The sequence below is a fragment of the Capricornis sumatraensis genome, chromosome 2 (genome assembly GCF_032405125.1).
Source record: "Capricornis sumatraensis isolate serow.1 chromosome 2, serow.2, whole genome shotgun sequence".
In the NCBI taxonomy this organism is placed as follows: domain Eukaryota; kingdom Metazoa; phylum Chordata; class Mammalia; order Artiodactyla; family Bovidae; genus Capricornis; species Capricornis sumatraensis.
This window is the reverse complement of record NC_091070.1, coordinates 37,474,827-37,492,825: the sequence shown is the minus strand read 5'-3', so window position 1 is coordinate 37,492,825 and position 17,999 is coordinate 37,474,827. Positions and strand designations below refer to the sequence as shown.

The 17,999-nt window shown below is 45.3% G+C and overlaps 1 protein-coding gene across 1 annotated transcript in view; it reads right to left on the bottom strand.

Annotated features, from left to right (window-relative positions):
• The window catches only part of SORD (sorbitol dehydrogenase), a 31,865-nt gene extending 15,402 nt beyond the window's left edge, over positions 1–16,463 (bottom strand). The window contains exons 1-4 of the mRNA XM_068964738.1: positions 16,331–16,463; positions 6,094–6,127; positions 2,430–2,594; positions 418–577 (exon numbers count right to left, since the gene is read on the bottom strand). Of these exons, the coding sequence (XP_068820839.1) occupies positions 418–577; positions 2,430–2,594; positions 6,094–6,127; positions 16,331–16,393 (422 nt within the window). The 5' untranslated portion in view covers positions 16,394–16,463. The remainder of the gene's footprint in view (positions 1–417; positions 578–2,429; positions 2,595–6,093; positions 6,128–16,330) is intronic.
• Positions 16,464–17,999: the final 1,536 nt, after the last annotated feature.

Genomic DNA, 17,999 nt, shown 5'->3' with positions numbered 1-17,999 from the left:
TCCCAAAGGTCATGCCCTGTGGCTCTATGCCACAGTAGTTGCTAAGGTTCCTACTGTTACAAGATATCTCTGTTATAGCTGCAGTGGAAACCAATAACAGAGGACAATCCCAATAAGTCACCTCCAAGATGGCTGGAGAGGAGTGACCGATTTCAGCAATGATTTTCTATTATTGCTCTACTTGAGGGAAAGTTAGACTGAACGACTATATCTAAGCATTGAGGTTAAGTCCTAGCCCTAGTCAGGTGACTTGTCTTCAATGCATCCAAGAAAGGCAGGCCTGCCGAGAGAATGCTTAATGTCTGGAATTATGAGCGTAAAAGAAGGAACAAACCACTGTGGGAAACTAGAAGAAAGAACACCAAAAAACAGCAGGGAAGAGGTCCCGGGCGCTGTGGCTGGGCCCTGGGCACTGACTTGTAGCAGAAGTTAGCATTGTGCTTGTAGAACCGGCAGAGGTTCCCATCATCGGGGGGCGTGGCGCAGAAGAAGATGGTAGGTGACAGATTGTATCGGCCAATCTTGCAGAACTCATCGGTTTCTCGAGGAGCACCAGGCTCAATGGCAACACGATCACCTGGAGGAAAACAAACATACAGACAAACAAACAGAGGGGCAGAGATGCTGCTAAGAGTCACGTGCTCATAGGTAGACGCCAGCAGGGGGATCTGGCCGAATGAGCCTCCCTCCCCACTGGGGACCCAGGGTAGTCCAGGAAAGCCCAGGCTGTTCGTGTCTCCAAAGCAAATACCAAAAGCAGCACACACACTCTGGAAGAAAATGAACAACAGTCCACTTCTCCACAGGATAGTTTGGCCTGCCTGCCCTTTTTTCAACTCTTGGGTAAGTCCTCCAGTTCCATAGCTACCTCCCAGCTTAGGAAATACAACTAGTCCCAACAAGCCAGGTTTTGTTCCTGTCTCAAACTGCTGCAAAAGAGGTAGCTAGCGTGTGGAATTTGCAGCTTTTTCTTCCCTGTTTTGATAACATGCTGACAGGAGCCATAACGATGGCACATCTTGTGTCCAGTCTCCTAGACAATAACTGATTCCTGGTTAGTAGAACCACTAAGGCAAATGACCCGCAGAGGCTCCAGACTCTACATCAGAGAAACGCTAAGGCTTGTGAACGGCCGGCTCTACTGTACTCCTACTCCCTGCCTCACTACGTCCACTTTGAAACCCAGCCTTAGACTGGCTCTTCTAACTTCTTAGTATGAAAAATTTCTAACATACATCAAAGTCATAGGACATATCCCATGAGTTGAAAAACATACAGCAAAGTTGAAAGAACTGTATGATGAACACCCAGACATTCTCTACTTACTTCTTCAATTAACATTTAGCTACACTGATTGTATCACATATCCACCCCATCTATCGCTCTCTCTTCCACCCATCAATCCACCTTCTTTTCGAATGCATTTCAAAGTAGGCTGCACATACAGGTACATCTCACTCAGCTTGATATCATTAAACTGCAGCTTGCATATCATAACTACAGTTCAATACTTGTTTATGGTATCTTGTTAAGGTAAAATTTAGATGCTGACAAAATGCAGACACGTACCTAGCTTCTTCAGAGCTAGTGGATCCCTTCTGGTGGAGCCAGGCTCAGAGGGCCTGGTAACTAACACAGGATGACACCTCCTGAGAAGTCTCTCCTTCCCAGAGAGAATCTGTTGTTTCCAGGCTATGAGGCGGTCCCACCAGGAAAAGAAGGTTAAAGCCACAGCTGGTTGTTCCAAGACAGCTTGGATTTAATTCACTGCATTTGGGAACATCACAATCTGCCGTAGCTGAGAATTCCTCCTGAATTAAGCAAATTCCCAGGTAGCTCAGTGATAAAGAATCTACCTGCCAAGTAGACTTGGACTCGACCCCTGGATCAGGAAGTTCCCCTAAAGAAGGGAATGACAACCCACTCTAGCAATCTTGCCTGGAAAATCCCATGGACAGAGGAGCCTGGCAGGCTACAGTCCATGGAGTCAAAGTCAGATACAACTTAGTGACTAAACTATAGCAACAAAAAAATACTGATGGTTTCCAAGCCATCCAATAAAATCAATGCTGCATGGAAGGCCCTGGTTCCTGTGGCTGCAACATCTTCCCCTCCCCTTTACCTGGCTTATTTCTTACTTGTCTTCAGGTGTTGAATTAATTGTCTCTTCCTCCGATGAGCCAGGGTTCTGGAGAATAGTATACACTGATCACACCCTGTATTCTCTGCTGCCCTCAACACAATTTTGATTAATTAACTGTCTGTCCTAGTTGCCTTCCCCTGTGCAAGATCCAAGTATGTAGAGATTGAGACTGTCTCATTCACTGCTGTGTCCCCAGTGTTTACCAGAGGCCTGGGCCTGAAAAATCACACAGAAATATATGTGCTGAATGAATAAACAAATCCATTGGCAAAAGGGCTTTGCTGACCTGGTTGTAGGTGCCTGACCAATGATCCCACTTTTACAACTGTTCCTGAAGCTTCATGCCCCAGCACCATTGGCTTTTTCACAACAAAATCTCCAATTCGACCGTGCTGCCAGTAATGGACATCTGAGCCACAAATTCCAACAGAATGCATCTTCAGAAGCACCTCTGATAAGAGAAAGGAGAAGGAGAAAACAAGTGAGGAAGGGAAGGACCCCTCTATCTCTCTGAGGTGTTTTTCCTCTGGACAAATGAGAGGGTTTGTTTTCAAGGTCAGGTATAAAACTTAGATCACAGAGGAAAACAAGCTAAAAAGCAGCTTGACTAAGTCTTACAAGGCAAGAAAGCTTCCAAACAGCAAAATAACTGCATGTGAGGGCTAATTCTGCGCATCAGCTTGGCTTGGCTATGGTGCCCAGCTGTTTGGTCAAACGCTAGATGTTGCTGGGAAGTTACTTTTTAGATGTGATTAACATTTAAGCACATCCATGTTCACTGCAGTATTATTTACAATAGTCAAGTTATGGAAACAATCTAAGTGTCCACTGATGGAGGAATGGACAAAGAAAATGTGGCGTTTTTTATACAATGGAATATTATTCAGTCATTAAAAAAGGAAATCTTGCCATTTGCAACAACATGAATGGACCTTGAGGGCGTTATGCTAAGTGAAATAAGTCAGAGAAAGACAAATACTATATGATTTCACTTACATGCAGAATCTAAAACCAAAACAAAACCCTACCAAACTCACAGATACAGAAAATGGATTGGTGGTTGCCAGAGGCAAGGAGTGGAAGGTGGGTGAAATGGGCGAAGAGGGTCAAAGGGAACAAACTTCTCCTTATAAAATAAATATTAATAAGTCTGGGGAGGTAATGTACAGAACGGTGACTATATTTATAATACTGTGTTGCATATTTCAAAGTTGCTGAGAGAAAAGATCTTAAAACTGTACAATAGCTATTTGTGACGACAGATGTTAACTAGACATTGTGGTGTCACTTCACAGTATATACAGATATCAAATCATCATGTTCACCTGAAGCTAATATAATGCTATGTGTAAATTATATAATACTTTAATAAAACAAACATTTAAACCAGGATATTTTGAGTAAAGCAGATTATGCTCTATAATGTGGATAAACCTTCTCCAATCAATTGAAGGCCTTAAAAAAGTCTGAGGTTTCCTGAAGGAGATGGAATTCTCCTCAAGACTTACCTGAATTTTCAGCCTGCTGATTATCCCTACCGATTTCAGACTAGGCAGCTCCTCTGTCTCTGTTTCTCTATATATAATAAAGCTAATATAAATATAAATAATAATGTCTCTCAGTTCTATTTCCCTGGAGAACTCTAATACACCAAATAAAAGGTATTAGTAGGAAGAAGTGTGTCAACCACGTAAGAGGAAAAAAAAAAAAAACTGTTTTTTGAGGAGATAACTGTTTCCAGACAATTAATATGCTATGCTTGATTCTTGAGTTTCCCAGGTGGTGCCTCAGTGATAAAGACCTCGCCTGCCAATTTGGAGATGCAGATGTGGGTTCGATTTCTGGGCTGGGAAGATCCCCTGGAATAGGAAATGGCGACCCACTCCAATATTCTTGCCTAGGAAATCCCATGGACAGAGGAGCCTGGTGGGCTACAGTCCATGGGGTTGCAAAGAGTCCAACACAACTTAGCGACTGAGCATGCCTGCCTGATTCTTATCTATCGTGAGAAGGAGGTTGGTACGATTCAGGCTTGGCAATACTTTGTGTGCTATCAGGCTGAGTTCTTCATGCTTGTTTTGCTCAAAAGTGCAGCTTTAATTTAAACCATCCAAAGATTTTAACTGGCATTTCTCCTTCACAGGTTTGAATATAGTGAGATTTGGTGATATTGTTGTTGTCAGTTTTCCAAGTTTAAAACGATTGAACTGTGCCCCTTTGCTGAAATAAATCCTAAAGGATTACTGGCCTAGTGTGACTGAGTTTACCACATTACAAAGTATCTCCCTGAGAAAAAGCTCTGCCCTAGAAAGACAAAGAAACCAGAGCTCTGCTCTGCACTCGGATGTCTTACACACTACCCTGTCACAAACCACGGGAGATCCACCAGGTGTGACTCTGTAGAAACTTCCTCGTCCTTGGTGAACAGAGTAAGAAGTGGCAGGGCACATCCTGAGATCAAAGGTAGGGAAAAGTCATTTGAGTCATGAAAATTATCTCGGAGTTTCCTCTCTTGAAGTTAGCAATTTATAACATGAGATTACATTTGAGATGCTAGAACGCTAGCTGAAATTTACCATCATTTCCCTTTTCAACTCAAGGGTGGCAAGGGATAAGAAAGTGAGAGCAGAATGCTGCAGAGAGAAACTGAAAAGGATCCTTTGGGTCCAGAACAACCCTTTTCTTTCTTTTTTTTTAGCCACCTCTGGAATCCACACTAACTTTTCAGAACACAATGAACTGCCCTTTCACTTCTCTGAATATCATATCTTGGTAGATACACTTGAGCCTTAAATATACATTACTTGAATAACACTGATAGAAACAGCTATTATCTGTCTTCTTATTGCTATAAATCAGTAACCCAATTGACGTTTGAGTAACAAAACTCCAGAGGCTCCAGGAAAGCTGCCTTCAGTCTGATGTTCACACAGAAGCTACAGTTCTGGGGTGAGGCAGGGAAGCGTGCACCCAACTCATCAAGGACAGAAAGAGACCCGAGTGGCTGGGTGTGGGATGAGTGATCTATAGACACTTTGCCCCTTGCCACTTGCCTCACTTCCTGCTGTGGGACCCCAGGGCTGAAAGGAATTGGGAAACTGTCAGTTGGAAGCTGCCACAGCTAGGAGGGTGGCATGACCTCCCCAGGTAGAGATATCACCCCAGGAAATGTGCGGGTCAGCTCGGCCGGACAGGTTTGGCCAGAAGGAATGGAGCAAAGGTGGCAGGAACCCTGGCCCAGTGTGCTCACCCACTTTCTGCTCCTGTTTGATTAGGGTAGTAGGGAAGGGCTCCGTGCAGCTCCTCCCACTCCCACTGGAGAGAACGGCCTGGTCTTTGGAGACTGTCCTGGACGTTCCCTTTTGTATTTACAAGATTACGATCTATAGACTCACGCCTTTCCAAAGTTTGGGTTAGCGTTAGGACATGATCTGGCCACCCAAATGGCAGTTTATAGAGGAGAGAGTAACCTAATTCAGTCATTAGTTCAAAAGAGGGACAATTCTACCTTTGTCCATAACCTGAAGAATTTTATGTCAAATTCTCTGGGACAAGTCAGCAGTTTGATATGGTAACTCCTCTATCACTGTTTCTTTTATTTTGTGTAGCAGCCAGGTTGAATCTATCTAGTCATACTGTTGACAATAGAACTATGTTGAAAGCCTAACAAAAGCATAGCTTTCTTTAATTACTTTAATTGGAGGATAATTACTTTACAATATCGTGATGGTTTTTGCCATACACTGACATGAGTCAGTCACAGATGCCCATGTGTACCCCCATCCTGAATCCTCCTCCTATCTCCCTCCCCAACCCATCTCTCTGGCTTTTAATGGAGGTTTTTAAGTAACAAACAGTAGGAAAAGAGGGAGAAAGGGGCAGCGAACGCGTGTCTCCAGGGTAAACAGCAGGAAACAATAAAAGACAAGTTGAATATTCCACGGACCTACCATTTGGGCCTGGTTCAGGGATAGGATAGTTTTCCTAAAGGAAACAAAATAGAAAAATAATTTAGCATGTACAACAACTTTACCTTACGAACATTTCAAAGTTTCATTCAAATATTTCTTCTTATAATTAACACAGATTCAGACCATTCTGCTGCTGGGTAGATGTCAGAGGGGTTATCCTGAATTCTGCTGACTCCAGCTGCTGACCTCACCCAGCCCACTGGTGAAATGTGCCATGGACCAAGAAAAAGTATACAGCTTGCACACCCTGGCAGAAAGGATACTTCTGGGTCTCTAATGTGGGATGTGGATAATACATTCTTACATAGTTTTATTTGGTCTGGCGAACTTGTACTGGGAAAGGATGAAGCGTTTACAGGAAGGCTTTTGTCTCTGGACACGTTGGAAATGGTGTGTGCTCCGCTCACTCACATCAGTGCACAGACCAACACTTGTTACTCTCTTTCAAAACCTCCCACATGGAGTTTTAGTTTTGGGGGACACAGAGGACCTGCATTTTGCACATGCTCACTGGGTTAAAAACCAATCTGATGTTCACAGCTATTTATGATGAGGATAATGATAATTTACCAGGCTTTTTTCCCACTGCCAACTAGCTAGGAAGTTCCTAATGACAAGGTGGAAGGACAGTGAGTGGCCAAATCCAAATGTTCATTTTATTAATTCTTTGAAGGCAGCCAAGCAAGAAGAGGGAGAAGGGATACAAATAAACTGTTCACTGGACATACCATGTGCCAGACAGTCTACTGGGCTTTACATACATCATGGCACATGGCCCACCACTTGCAGATGGGAAACCTGACTAGCAAGTTAAAAAAACTTGATCAAGGTCATAGGGCCAGAATGGACAAACCAGGTCTAATCCCAGGTGTGTCTGACTCCCAAGCCTGCCTCATGGCATCCATTCCACCCTCAAAGTGGAATTTGCCTTTTCTCCTCTAGGGGTGATGTAAGGAGCAATCAGATGATGAGAATTTTGGAACTGGGCCCAGTGGTGAGTGCTCTAGAAGGAAGCATGGCTCAAAGCTTGCCTCCTTCACAAAGCCTCCCCCAGATGCTTTTATGGGAGCAATAAATAATCCTAGCACTATTTTGCTAACATGATAAGAACCTTGTTGCCAAAGACTATGCCTTCAATCTCTGGCACCAGACACAGCGCTCTGCCCCAAACCTGGGAGGCTTGGTACCTGTTAAATATTCACTCTCCGTAACAGTATTTCCACAGAAAGTCTGAGGTTCTTGCTCATCCAAGATTACCACCCTTTTCTGTTGTAACAGTTCAACGCTTATTTGAACTCCCTGTCTCCAGTGAATCAAAAGATCAAAGGGTTAATTCTTTTTTTTTTTTTCCAAAGGGTTAATTCTCATGCTCATTAGTTAACACTGACCAACTTCTTTGTGTCAGGTGCTATGCTCAGTGCTGCTCATGCATCATCTCAGCTCATCCCAGGACAAGCCTGTGTAATGCCTTTATTATCATCCCATTTTCGGTATGATGAGGTTGAGGAACAGGGAGATTTGGCCGTCTGTTCATAGTAACAATAAGGCAGTAAATGATGGAGCTGCACCCAAAGTAGCATGATGTGGGGACAGGAGGCAGTTTTTTCATCTTTTAATACATTTGGAAGGAAAAGAGGAAAGGAGAGGAGGCGAGAAGGGAGGGAGGGAAGAAAGCCATCTAGAAACAGGCAACTCCGGATAGCTGACTGTCACCCAAATCTTTCTCAAAGTTGCTGGTCCCGCATCTGACATATAGCATCAGGGACTGCTGTGTAAGGTTATGTTTCTGTTATACAGAATGAAAATTTAAATTACATGCTAAAATGAAACTAAGACTAAGTAAGGCTTTTTATTTCAAACATGGAACTTCACTCTCCCCATTCCCACCCATCCCCTACCCCCACAAACCCCTAAAGGTGCTAGTAGCAACTTTCCAGGCACTGGGAATTTTGGATGGAAAGATGGTAAGATCCAACCTCAAAGCAACAGTTAGGAGCACCAAGTTGCCCTTGGGTCACCACAGATTACTATTGTAACTGGGAGTTAACAGAGCTCACCAACTTTGGTCTTACCACATGGGCAAAGCTGCAGTGTCTCTCCTGGACACTAGAGGGTGCTGTGCCAATAACCTGTTTTTTCCTTAGTAGCAGAACAGACATGGGGAACTTAAATACCCATCCCTGAAAACCATCTGTCTTTTTCTGTTCTCTTTCTTGCTGAGTCTAAAGACTCTTACAGCTCAGTTTGGCTGTCCTCTCTCTTCTCTGCAGGAGGCATGCCACCCGAGCACAAGACCATGTTAAGATCAGGCCTTAAGATTGTAAATATTATCCTAAGCATGGCTGCAGGGCTCACAATGTTTTCAAAAGTTATTACAGCATGGTTATTAAAAAAATCTTGCTTTTCATTTATGGTTGGTTCCTTGGTACGATGTTGGCTAAATCCTGTTTACTTAATCTCCTTTTCTGTCTCATATTACGGTGGTGATATTCATTTGTCCTATTTCTCATGTATCAAAATTTCTTAGCTCCTCTGAGACCTCATAATTTCACTTTTAACCCCCTGGCCCCTTTCTTCATTCCCAAAAGTTTGTCATCACGCATATTCAAAGTCCCTTGAACAGGATTTCTTATCTTTCTGTGAGTGACAGTAACCAGGGGATAGAGAGGAGTTGAGTGACAGTCTTTACTGAGTTATTTGTGTTTTACAGCATTTTCACTCTGAGTCCCTTCTATGACCTTCAGGTCTTCCTCCTCCTCCACCACCACAAATAAATCACGTAAATACTTTGGGAAGAACTCTGTGGGAACACAGAATCATCTCAGGGGAATCTCACATCCTAAATGTTATCTTGCCTTTCCTAAATATATTTTCTCAAATTAGCTTAAATATATATTCCCTGAATATGCCCTATTGGCCTCCTTTCCTCAACTTCCAGTTGTCCATCTGAGTACGTCTTGCCTGGATGGTAGCAGTGGTCTCAAGATGAGGAGAAATTAGGAGAAAATGCCCTCCCCCTCCTCCAGCCAACATGACTCTGGAATCACCTGTCTGTGTTGAAACACAGGTTCCCCTCCAGGAGCTGTGTGTCCTTGGGGCAGTTACATAACGTTGCTGTACTTTCAATCTTCTTCCTCTGTCTAATGAAGATAATCATAAAAGAGAGAGCCCTTGGGAATTCCTCAGTAGTCCACTGGCTCCAAACTCTCTCTGCCAAGAGCCTGGGTTCAGTCCCTGGTTGGGGAACTAAGATCTCACTAGCTGTGCAGCTCAGCCAAAAAGAAACTGAAAAAAAAAAAAAAAAAAAAAAAAAGAGTGCCTGACTCGTAGTAAATGTTAGCCCTTATTACAAAAGAAATAAAATCAAAATGCTTTCTGTAAAATCAGCTCACAACATGGTTGAACCAGCTGTAGACAATCGTGTCCTTTTTCTTTTGAAAGGGCAACTTTTAAAACTATTTTGGGGAAAAGTTGTATTTCTCTTGTTTCTCATGTCAACATTCAGAACATGACTGCTTCTGAAAAGGCTGGAATTTAGGAGAAAAGTCAAGTAGGATTCCAGCATTTTTTAGGCTTGATTCTAACAGTTGAGTGTAAAGACCGTGCCCCCTGCCTCAGAGTAAGGGCAACAGGCATGGCTGGGAGAAAGCGGCCATTCTCACCCCAGGTCCTTGCAGCCCACCTCTGCCACCTCCTCTACCTGCCAGGCCTCCTGTCAACCTGCTGGCTGGCTGCCCTGCACCCTTAAGGAGACCAGAGCAGACAATCTTATTTTTGCTTCCCTCACTCCTCAATTTTCCTCCTCCCCTGAGGGCTTGAAGGGTGTTTTGAGGGTATGAGGAAAATTCAAAGGTATTCCATTTGGCCACTTTATCCTAAGAGACTTTGTTCTAGCCGGCACTGGTCCTGGCAAACTCTGGTCCTGGCAAACTTGAGGTCAAAGTAGAAGGGTCAGACATTCTCGCAAAGTTCACTGAGCCGGTCTCCAGCCTCCAGCCCAGGCTCTCTGGGCTCCAACCAGTCTTCTGCCGATAACAATCTTCCTAAATTGCAAATTCATTTAAAGTGCCCAGTGGCCCTGCAAAATCCTAAACCCCCTCATTTTGCAGGCTATTTACCTTCTTGCAAGCCTCCTGCAATTTCCAAACCACCCCACACTCACTCCCTCACCTCAAGGGGGCCATTTCTCCACTGGTCAATCCCCTTTCTCCTTCCCTGAGATCCCACAGGAGGTGAGAAGTGAGGGGAAGGGAGTCACCTGGAATGACTTCCTAATTCCTGTGGGAACTCAGGGAGATTTGAGGTTTGGATGTGTAGAGATTACAGTGTCAGGGACATCGAGGTGGGGTTGTCCAGTAGATGGTTGTACCCCTGGGACTGGCACGGATGAATCATGAACACGGAGAGAAACAATCACCTCCTGCAAAAAAACCCTTCTCTGTCCCCACCACCCTTCATCTCCTGAGCTTCCATAGCACCTACAATTGAATCCATACATGATGGTTAAAAGATTCTAAGCAGTGATAAACTAAAAAAATTCCTCCTGATTCAAAACGTATTGACATAACTACACATGAACCTATTAGGTGGTTCTTTATTGACTGGTTAAGTGCTCATTGTGTTCAGGTCTAGGTAACCAAACATTAACATTTCTAAAAAATTACTGAGCTGAATATCACTTCACAAAATCTGACCATATTTTCTCCAATAATTAATGTTCTTCATGTAAATCTGGTTTGGGGAAAACTGCCAGCTTTAACAGCCACACTAAAAGACTTATGAAGTGGACATCAATGTTCTATATGAGTATACATTTCTCCTTAATTTCTCTGTCATGCAATTTTGAAAGAAATTTACCCCACACCCACCCATAATTCTAGTGTTCCTACCAGAACAGGGTTACTTTTACCAGGTCTCTTAGTAGTGCTAGGATTTATAACATAAAGTGTTAAAGTCTGTTTGTGGTATCGTTTACTGCTCCTCCTGCTTTTAGGGGAAAATGTTGGCTTTGTACTTCCTGGCCTTTTGCATTTGACCTTTGGCACTGCCCTTCCATGGGATCTGTTGGCATAAATGGCAGTATTTGCTGGATCTAGTTGCCTGTTGTTATCTGGTTTTGTTTTGTTTTATTGTTGGAACATAATTAAGATAAAAAAGAAAGGAGTTATTTCTTTGGCCTATTTGCTACTACCCCATTTTCCTGTTTTCTGAAGGAGTTTTAGATTCAGCTTCATCTGCCTCTGACTGATAAGTCTAGCTCAGGTATTAAAGGGTTAAGCACCCTCCACCCTCCGTTTCCTCACTCACAGTAATCTCCCAGTTTAGCCCAGCAGTTCCTTAAAGCCTTTGGGGGCCCTTTAATTTAATCCTATAGAAGCAGGCAGCTCAGCCTACTGGCAGCAAAATCAGGGAGAGAGACCTGACATTTAGAATTACCCCAGCTGCCGTGTGTTCATACTCCCCTCTTTCTACAATCCTTTCCTCCTTAACCAAAATCTTAACAGCAAAGTGTATATGCAAGAAAGGGACCCCTTGAGTGTGTATTATAGACTCAGAATTATCTCTCTTTTTAAAATATCATTATAGATTCAAAGGAATTCTTTGGACATCAGATATAATACATTTCCTCACAGAGCAAAAACCAAGAAATAGCTTCATGGTACTCTGATTAATGTTTAAACTTGATGCCAATGCACTATTTTCTCTGCCCTTTAATATTAAACAACATCAACCCATCGCTCTGAAATGATTATTTTCCCTTAACTAGTTCTCTCTTCATACAGCTAATCATAAAACAAAAAAATCTGACTACATCCCCTCCACCAGGTGGGGGCTGTGCTGTTCTTGTTTTCCCTGTCCCCAGGCTCCTGCCTGAAATCTGAAAGAGGTGGTCGGCAAGAATAAGGGATATGCGTGTTCTCAGCATGGTCGATGGACTGCTGCTGATAGGTGATGCAATATGTACAGAAATTATTGGCAGGGGCATTTAGAAATGTTTACAGCATTTTGACATTGCTGCAACATCCAAATGCAGTGATACAAACATATTGATCCATGACCAATTGGAAACAAAACTAAATTGGTCTTTTATCTCAGAAAGTTTGGGAAACACAAACTATTTAAATAACTTCCCTCAAATAGCTTCTTCGGGGAAAAACTAATTAGACTATTTCACATCCCAACTCCATGAAATAATAATTCAGAGAAAGAATTCTGTAAGGGAGCAGAATTCGCCATCCCAAAATATGTCTCTTGGGCATATTAGTTATTTTAAGCTGGTTATTTTTGAATAAGTTCTGAAAACCCAACTGACACATTTGTAAGGAAAATTTCCATTTATAAGGGTGTCTCCCTCAATGTACCAAATAGAGGAAGATGACCAAATCTCTCGAAACTCGTCAGTGGAGAAGGCAATGACTTAAATCTGTATAACAACCTTACCCGTGTTTTCTGAGCTTTCCCTGGCAACCTCCCATAAATGAGTCTCCCCACCCTCAACATCTTCTTTTCTCTTTAGTTGTAGATGGTATTCAAGGTGAGGGCTTTGACCATTTTGGCAAGTTTCTCAGTTGTCCTGGGTCTCTCTCATGTATGCATATTTAATAAAATTTTGTTTGGTTTTCTCCTATCTCATGTCAAGGTCCTATCTCAGACCAGCCAGAAGAACCTAGAAGGGTACAGGAAAATTTCTTGCTCTTCAATGCTATCTAATTCTCACATAGGTCAGAGGTGAGTACTACCATCATCCCCATTATAAAGACAGGAAATTGAAATGGAAAGTAATCTGGCAAGTCACACAACCAGAAGCAGTAGAGCTGCTGGCCACTCTGGCCCCTACTTGGCTTGTGATCTCATTACTGTCTCCATTTGAAGAGGACCTGAGTGGGCTGAGTGTTTGCTGATAAGCTGTGTGTCTCTGTGCATCAGCTTGGTCACCTCTTCCATTGTTTCTTTCAAGTCCACATGTTCTCTATTTAAAATGCTGGGGGTAAGGAAGAGTGAAGGAGTGACAGTCCTAAGTCCTCATTATAAGGAATTATAAAGAAACCCACAATCTCTCAGTGTATATATGTGTACACATTCCCACTCTGATTTACCACCCAACTTACAAATGCCCCAGAGCCCAAACCACAGTGCAGGCCCAAGTCCCCAGGCCAAGGAGCACTGACTCCTCCCTTGCTGTGACTGTGGTGATCACTAGTTACCTAATAGTGAAAGAAAGTGAAGTCGCTCAGTTGTGTCCAACTCTTTGCGACCCCATGGACTGTAGCCTACCAGGCTCCTCCCTCCATGGGATTCCCCAGGCAAGAGTACTGGAGTGGGTTGCCATTTCTTTCTCCAGGGAATCTTCCCGACCCAGGGATAGAACCTGGGTCTCCTGCATTCCAGGCAGACGCTTTAACCTCTGAGCCATCAGGGAAGCCCAAAGAAAAGGGAATCTTGCCTTTTTCATAGGCAGGTTAGAGGAAGGCTGGGTATCAGGTTTCCTTCCTGGTAGGCAGGCCACAAGTTTCAAGTGGCCGCTGAGATGTCTACTCCCAACTCAACCCCAAACCACTTAGCCTATCTGCTTTAAGGAAGGGGGTGCAAGGGCAGAGATATCCCACCAGTTGGCTCCCTATGGAGGTGCTGGGGGACACGCATGCTCAGGAGGAAGTGGCAAGGGCCAGAAGGGTCTGTGTTAGGTTGCAAGTGTTTGGAGAAGGAAATGGCAACTCACTCCAGTATTCCTGCCTGGAGAATCCCATGGACAGAGGAAGCTGGGAGGTTCTCAGAGACACCAAAATGTCCTGTCCCAGAGACATCTTAAATTCAAACCAAACTTATCATTTTAATCTACTGTCTTTTGTCCAGTAAATGAACCCCATCACCTCCAAGAGTTGGGGTCTTCCTGAATCCACCCTGAAGCCTTTCACCCTGTGAGTGTACCAACCCTACCACCACAGGCTACATTCTTCAGCCTATCACATTCTCATCTCTTTCAGATACATTCACCCCATTCCAGCCCCTAATTTGGGCAGTGGGTGGATTCTAAGGCACAGTTGATAAAAACAATTTTAGGTGAGCCTCCCCACCCTCTTCTATGTTCAATACTTAGTTCTACAGAGCCACATAAGCAGTCTGGCTGAGCAGTGGGAGAGCCTGAGTTTAGGAATTAAGGGAAAGGAGAGCCTGGGGTTGTAATTACAGTTCTGCTTATTATTAGGTACACTGAGTTTCCTTACGGCAGGCCCTGGTCATTCAGTGCCTGTGTGATAAGCTGTGTCATTTGTGTCTGCCTCTCTGCAACCTTATGGACTATAGCCCGCCAGGCTCCTCTGTCCATGGGGATTCTCCAAGCAAGAATTCTGGAGTGGGTTGCCATGCTCTCCTCCAGGGAATCTTCCTGACCCAGGATTGAACCCATGTCTCTTATGTCTCCTGCCCTGACAGGGGAGTTCTTTACCACTGGCGCCACCTGGGAAGCCCGAGCATTCGGTATATCACATATTTATAAGACCAGAAAAGAGGACATGCAATTTTGTACTGCCCTTAGTTTGTACTTGCTTTTCCACTTGCCTGAATGTCCCCTAGTTTCCGTCCTCAAGTAGCATCCATCTCCTCTAGGGCCTCTTCCCTGGGCTAAAGGCCCCTGTGAGGCCTTTACTCCCTGTGGCCTCCAGCAAAGCCCTCACACTTGTACCGTTAGTGAGTGTCTAGAGCAGCTTGGGTGTCAGGGCTGTGTCCTCCTCCTCCTCTCTGAGCCCCCAGCCCAGTGTATGGCACACAGCAGGGTCCCTCTCATCCAGTAAATGTTTGTAGGATGCAGGGCTGAGTTTGAGATCACTCTGTAAGCTGTGTATAGCTGTACCACTTTCCTTTCTTCATAATACCATCTGGTGTTTGCAGCAATAAAAACTAATAGTGTCACTTTAATTCAGGATCTTGGCTGGAGGCTCCAAGGGGAGTAGAAAGAGCACTGGAATAAGAGTCTGAAACTGGGTTTTTCTGGGCTCTGCTAACTAATGAAGCCTGTCACCTTGGGGATGGCACTTCCCTCAACTGAGTTGGCTCTGGGCAGGCATTCTGGGGTCCACAGACCTCTAGAGGAGCTATGGAGGGGCAGTAAAGGAAGTCCATGAACTCTGAAATTGCTGCCAAACTCAATCTGTTTGCATTCTATGGGGAGAGAAACCACAAATTATCAAATAGTCAAGAACTACTTGACTACTTGACTAAAGCCGGATAATTTTCCAAGTCTCTCCAGTTTAGATCCTGGCGTACGTTCTCTCTGAGGGGGAAGGAAGTGCTAGGGAATAGGAGAGATGGCTGGCACAGGACCCGTCCCACATACCAACTGCCCAGGCCCATTTGAGACGGACTTTGTCAAAGGAGCCCTGGCACAACTACAGGGCTGACTCCGCAGCTCCCAGAACTTTGGTTCCATGAGCCAGGGAGCAGAGGCAGGGTCTGGGGTGGAGGAGACACATACATATTGCTCTTAAAGGGACCAGGGAGAAGGAATGGGAAGGAAAATGGCTGAAACATAAACCAACTGTGGACTGAGAGGTAAGGAGGAAAGGCGGTTTAGAGACATGAAGACTATCAAGATCCAGAAACTTGGCACAGGCATGGCAAACACCAGGAGTCCTGGAGATGGAGATGTGCTGGCACTAAACGTGGAAGAAGCTGGCACTTTCGGAGTATCTATTAGGTGCTAGGAATTCTGCTGATCATAATAATCCTGCAAAGGGTGTGTGATCAGCCCCAAAGCAAGAAAGATTAAATACGAGTTCCACAGCTTTTAAATGTCTCTGACTCTCCTTTCTGCCTGCACTGTCTACCCAGAAAAGAAGCCCAGCACGTGTCCTAAATGAGGCAACCAGTCTGATATCACTTCTGCAAAATGCAATGACAAGGGGCAGGACTATGAATCCGAAGCTGGCAAAGGAGGGAGAGGGCTTCAATCATTTTGCAACCTTCCTGGGCTCTGGCCACGTGCCGGCCACGGGGCTAGGTTCCGGGAGGCACGTTACAAGAACCCTGCTCACAGCACCTTATAACGAACGGCCAACTGTCCCCCTCCCCCCAACATGGTAACCAGCTCGATCGCCGGGCCAGGACGCGCAGTGTGGGACCCGCACCGCGCTGGAACTGGCAAGCGGAGACCGCGGCTGGGCTTGGAGGCGAGTAGGGCAGGAACAGGCTAGTCTTCCCACTCCCGATCCAGTTTTACCAAGCGCAAGTCTCCGGGTCCGTGCACCACCAGGGAGAGGTTCTCGGGCTTGGCCGCCGCCATGTCTGTCGCTCTCTCCCTCCCAGGTCGGGGCCGCTGTCCGCAGCTTGTGAGGTGGTTTGGTTGGCGGCCCCTTGGAGGGTTGGGGGTGAGGGGCGGGAGGCTGGGCTTTGACTGGGAGCGCGCGCCCGGCCCGGGGCGGGGCCTCCTTGTCCCTGACAACCAGGGCGGGGCTAGCGGAGAGGGGCGGGGCTAGCCTTCCAGGGCTTGCCGGGGGCGGGAGGGGGGAGGGGGAGCGGGTGGGGGGAGGGTGTGAAGAAGGTTAGAGAGTGAAGGGAGGGGGTAGGGAAGGGATAGGGAGAGGTAGGAATGGGGTGGGTAGGGGTGAAGGAGACCAACCCAGCTCCACCTGCAGTGCACAGTTGGTCTGTCTCACATCCAAGGGGACCAGTCTGCTCTGAAAGTAGTCTGCAGAGGCAGTACCCCTCAGACCAGAGTTCTCAAGCTTTAGCTGCGGAGTAATGAGGATGGGCAGTGTGGGGCGGTTTCTCAGGACCAGCACAGGGATTTTGATACATTAAGGCTAGTCTCAACTGAGGCCTTAGGGTCTGTATTATTAGCATTGAGAATGCTGAGGCTGCAGGTGGCCAATGGTCTACAAGTGGAGAACAGGTGCTGCCCTGATGCAGTGTCTATGTTGGTCGCATGTCCCCAGAATGCAGCAAAGTGCCTGGCACCAGAAGTGAGTGAATGAAATGGTGCATCCCCCTGTGGGCCTGATGCACTGGTGTAAAGAAGCCATGCAAGGGAATCTGTGAGTCCCTTTCTCTTACCCAGCTCTGCTTTTTATATTAGAAGCAGGATTTCTCCCCAAATTCTTCCTTTAAGCCTCTCTCCCCTTCAAGAAACAGGGAAGTTTAAGGGGAGAGAGTTGCCCTCTGGGAAGGCCTAAGTCTGCAAAGACCCCACAGTGCTTTGAAGACTTTGAAGACAGTGTATGGATTTCATTCCCTACACCCTTTCCTCCTCCAGACACTCTACCAGATCCTTTCACCTACTCCTGGACACTTTCCCCAGCACCTTATTTCTTGACGATGTCTCAGTGTGGCACCTACTCCGTGCCTCACATACGGGGCATGGCCTGTCTTTTCACTAGTAATCATCCCTTCCTCAGATGTACTGGAAACCGACTGGGGCTAAGGCCTCATTTCTTAAACACAACCTGGTAAACTGGTCTATACAATGAAGGAGCTCAAAAAAGAATATTTGATGATGAACATGGATCAGACTTTGGAATGCCAATAATGGCACAAGGGAAGTGTGTATGTTGGGGCGGGGGGGGGAGGGGAAGTATTACAAGGTATAACAAGGCAATGGGATGGATTTTGTAGGGGACTTACAGAGTCAGTCATGTTTTTGCTTTGAGACTCCTCCCACAAGTTTTGGCTGTGCTTGGCTGGTTCCCCAGGCTGCTCCTGCACTCTGCTGAGCAGGCCGTAGAGAGATGACTAACTAGGGGTTGCTTGCCTTCACTCTGGCACCTGAATTTAAAACTCAGCTTCACCTGCTTGCCTTGTAGCATTTCATCACAGTCTCCCAGAAGGTTTTTCCAATGAGTAAAGCTGAAGATGGAGAAAGCCTCAGGAATGGCTTAAGAGCTGAAAGCTAC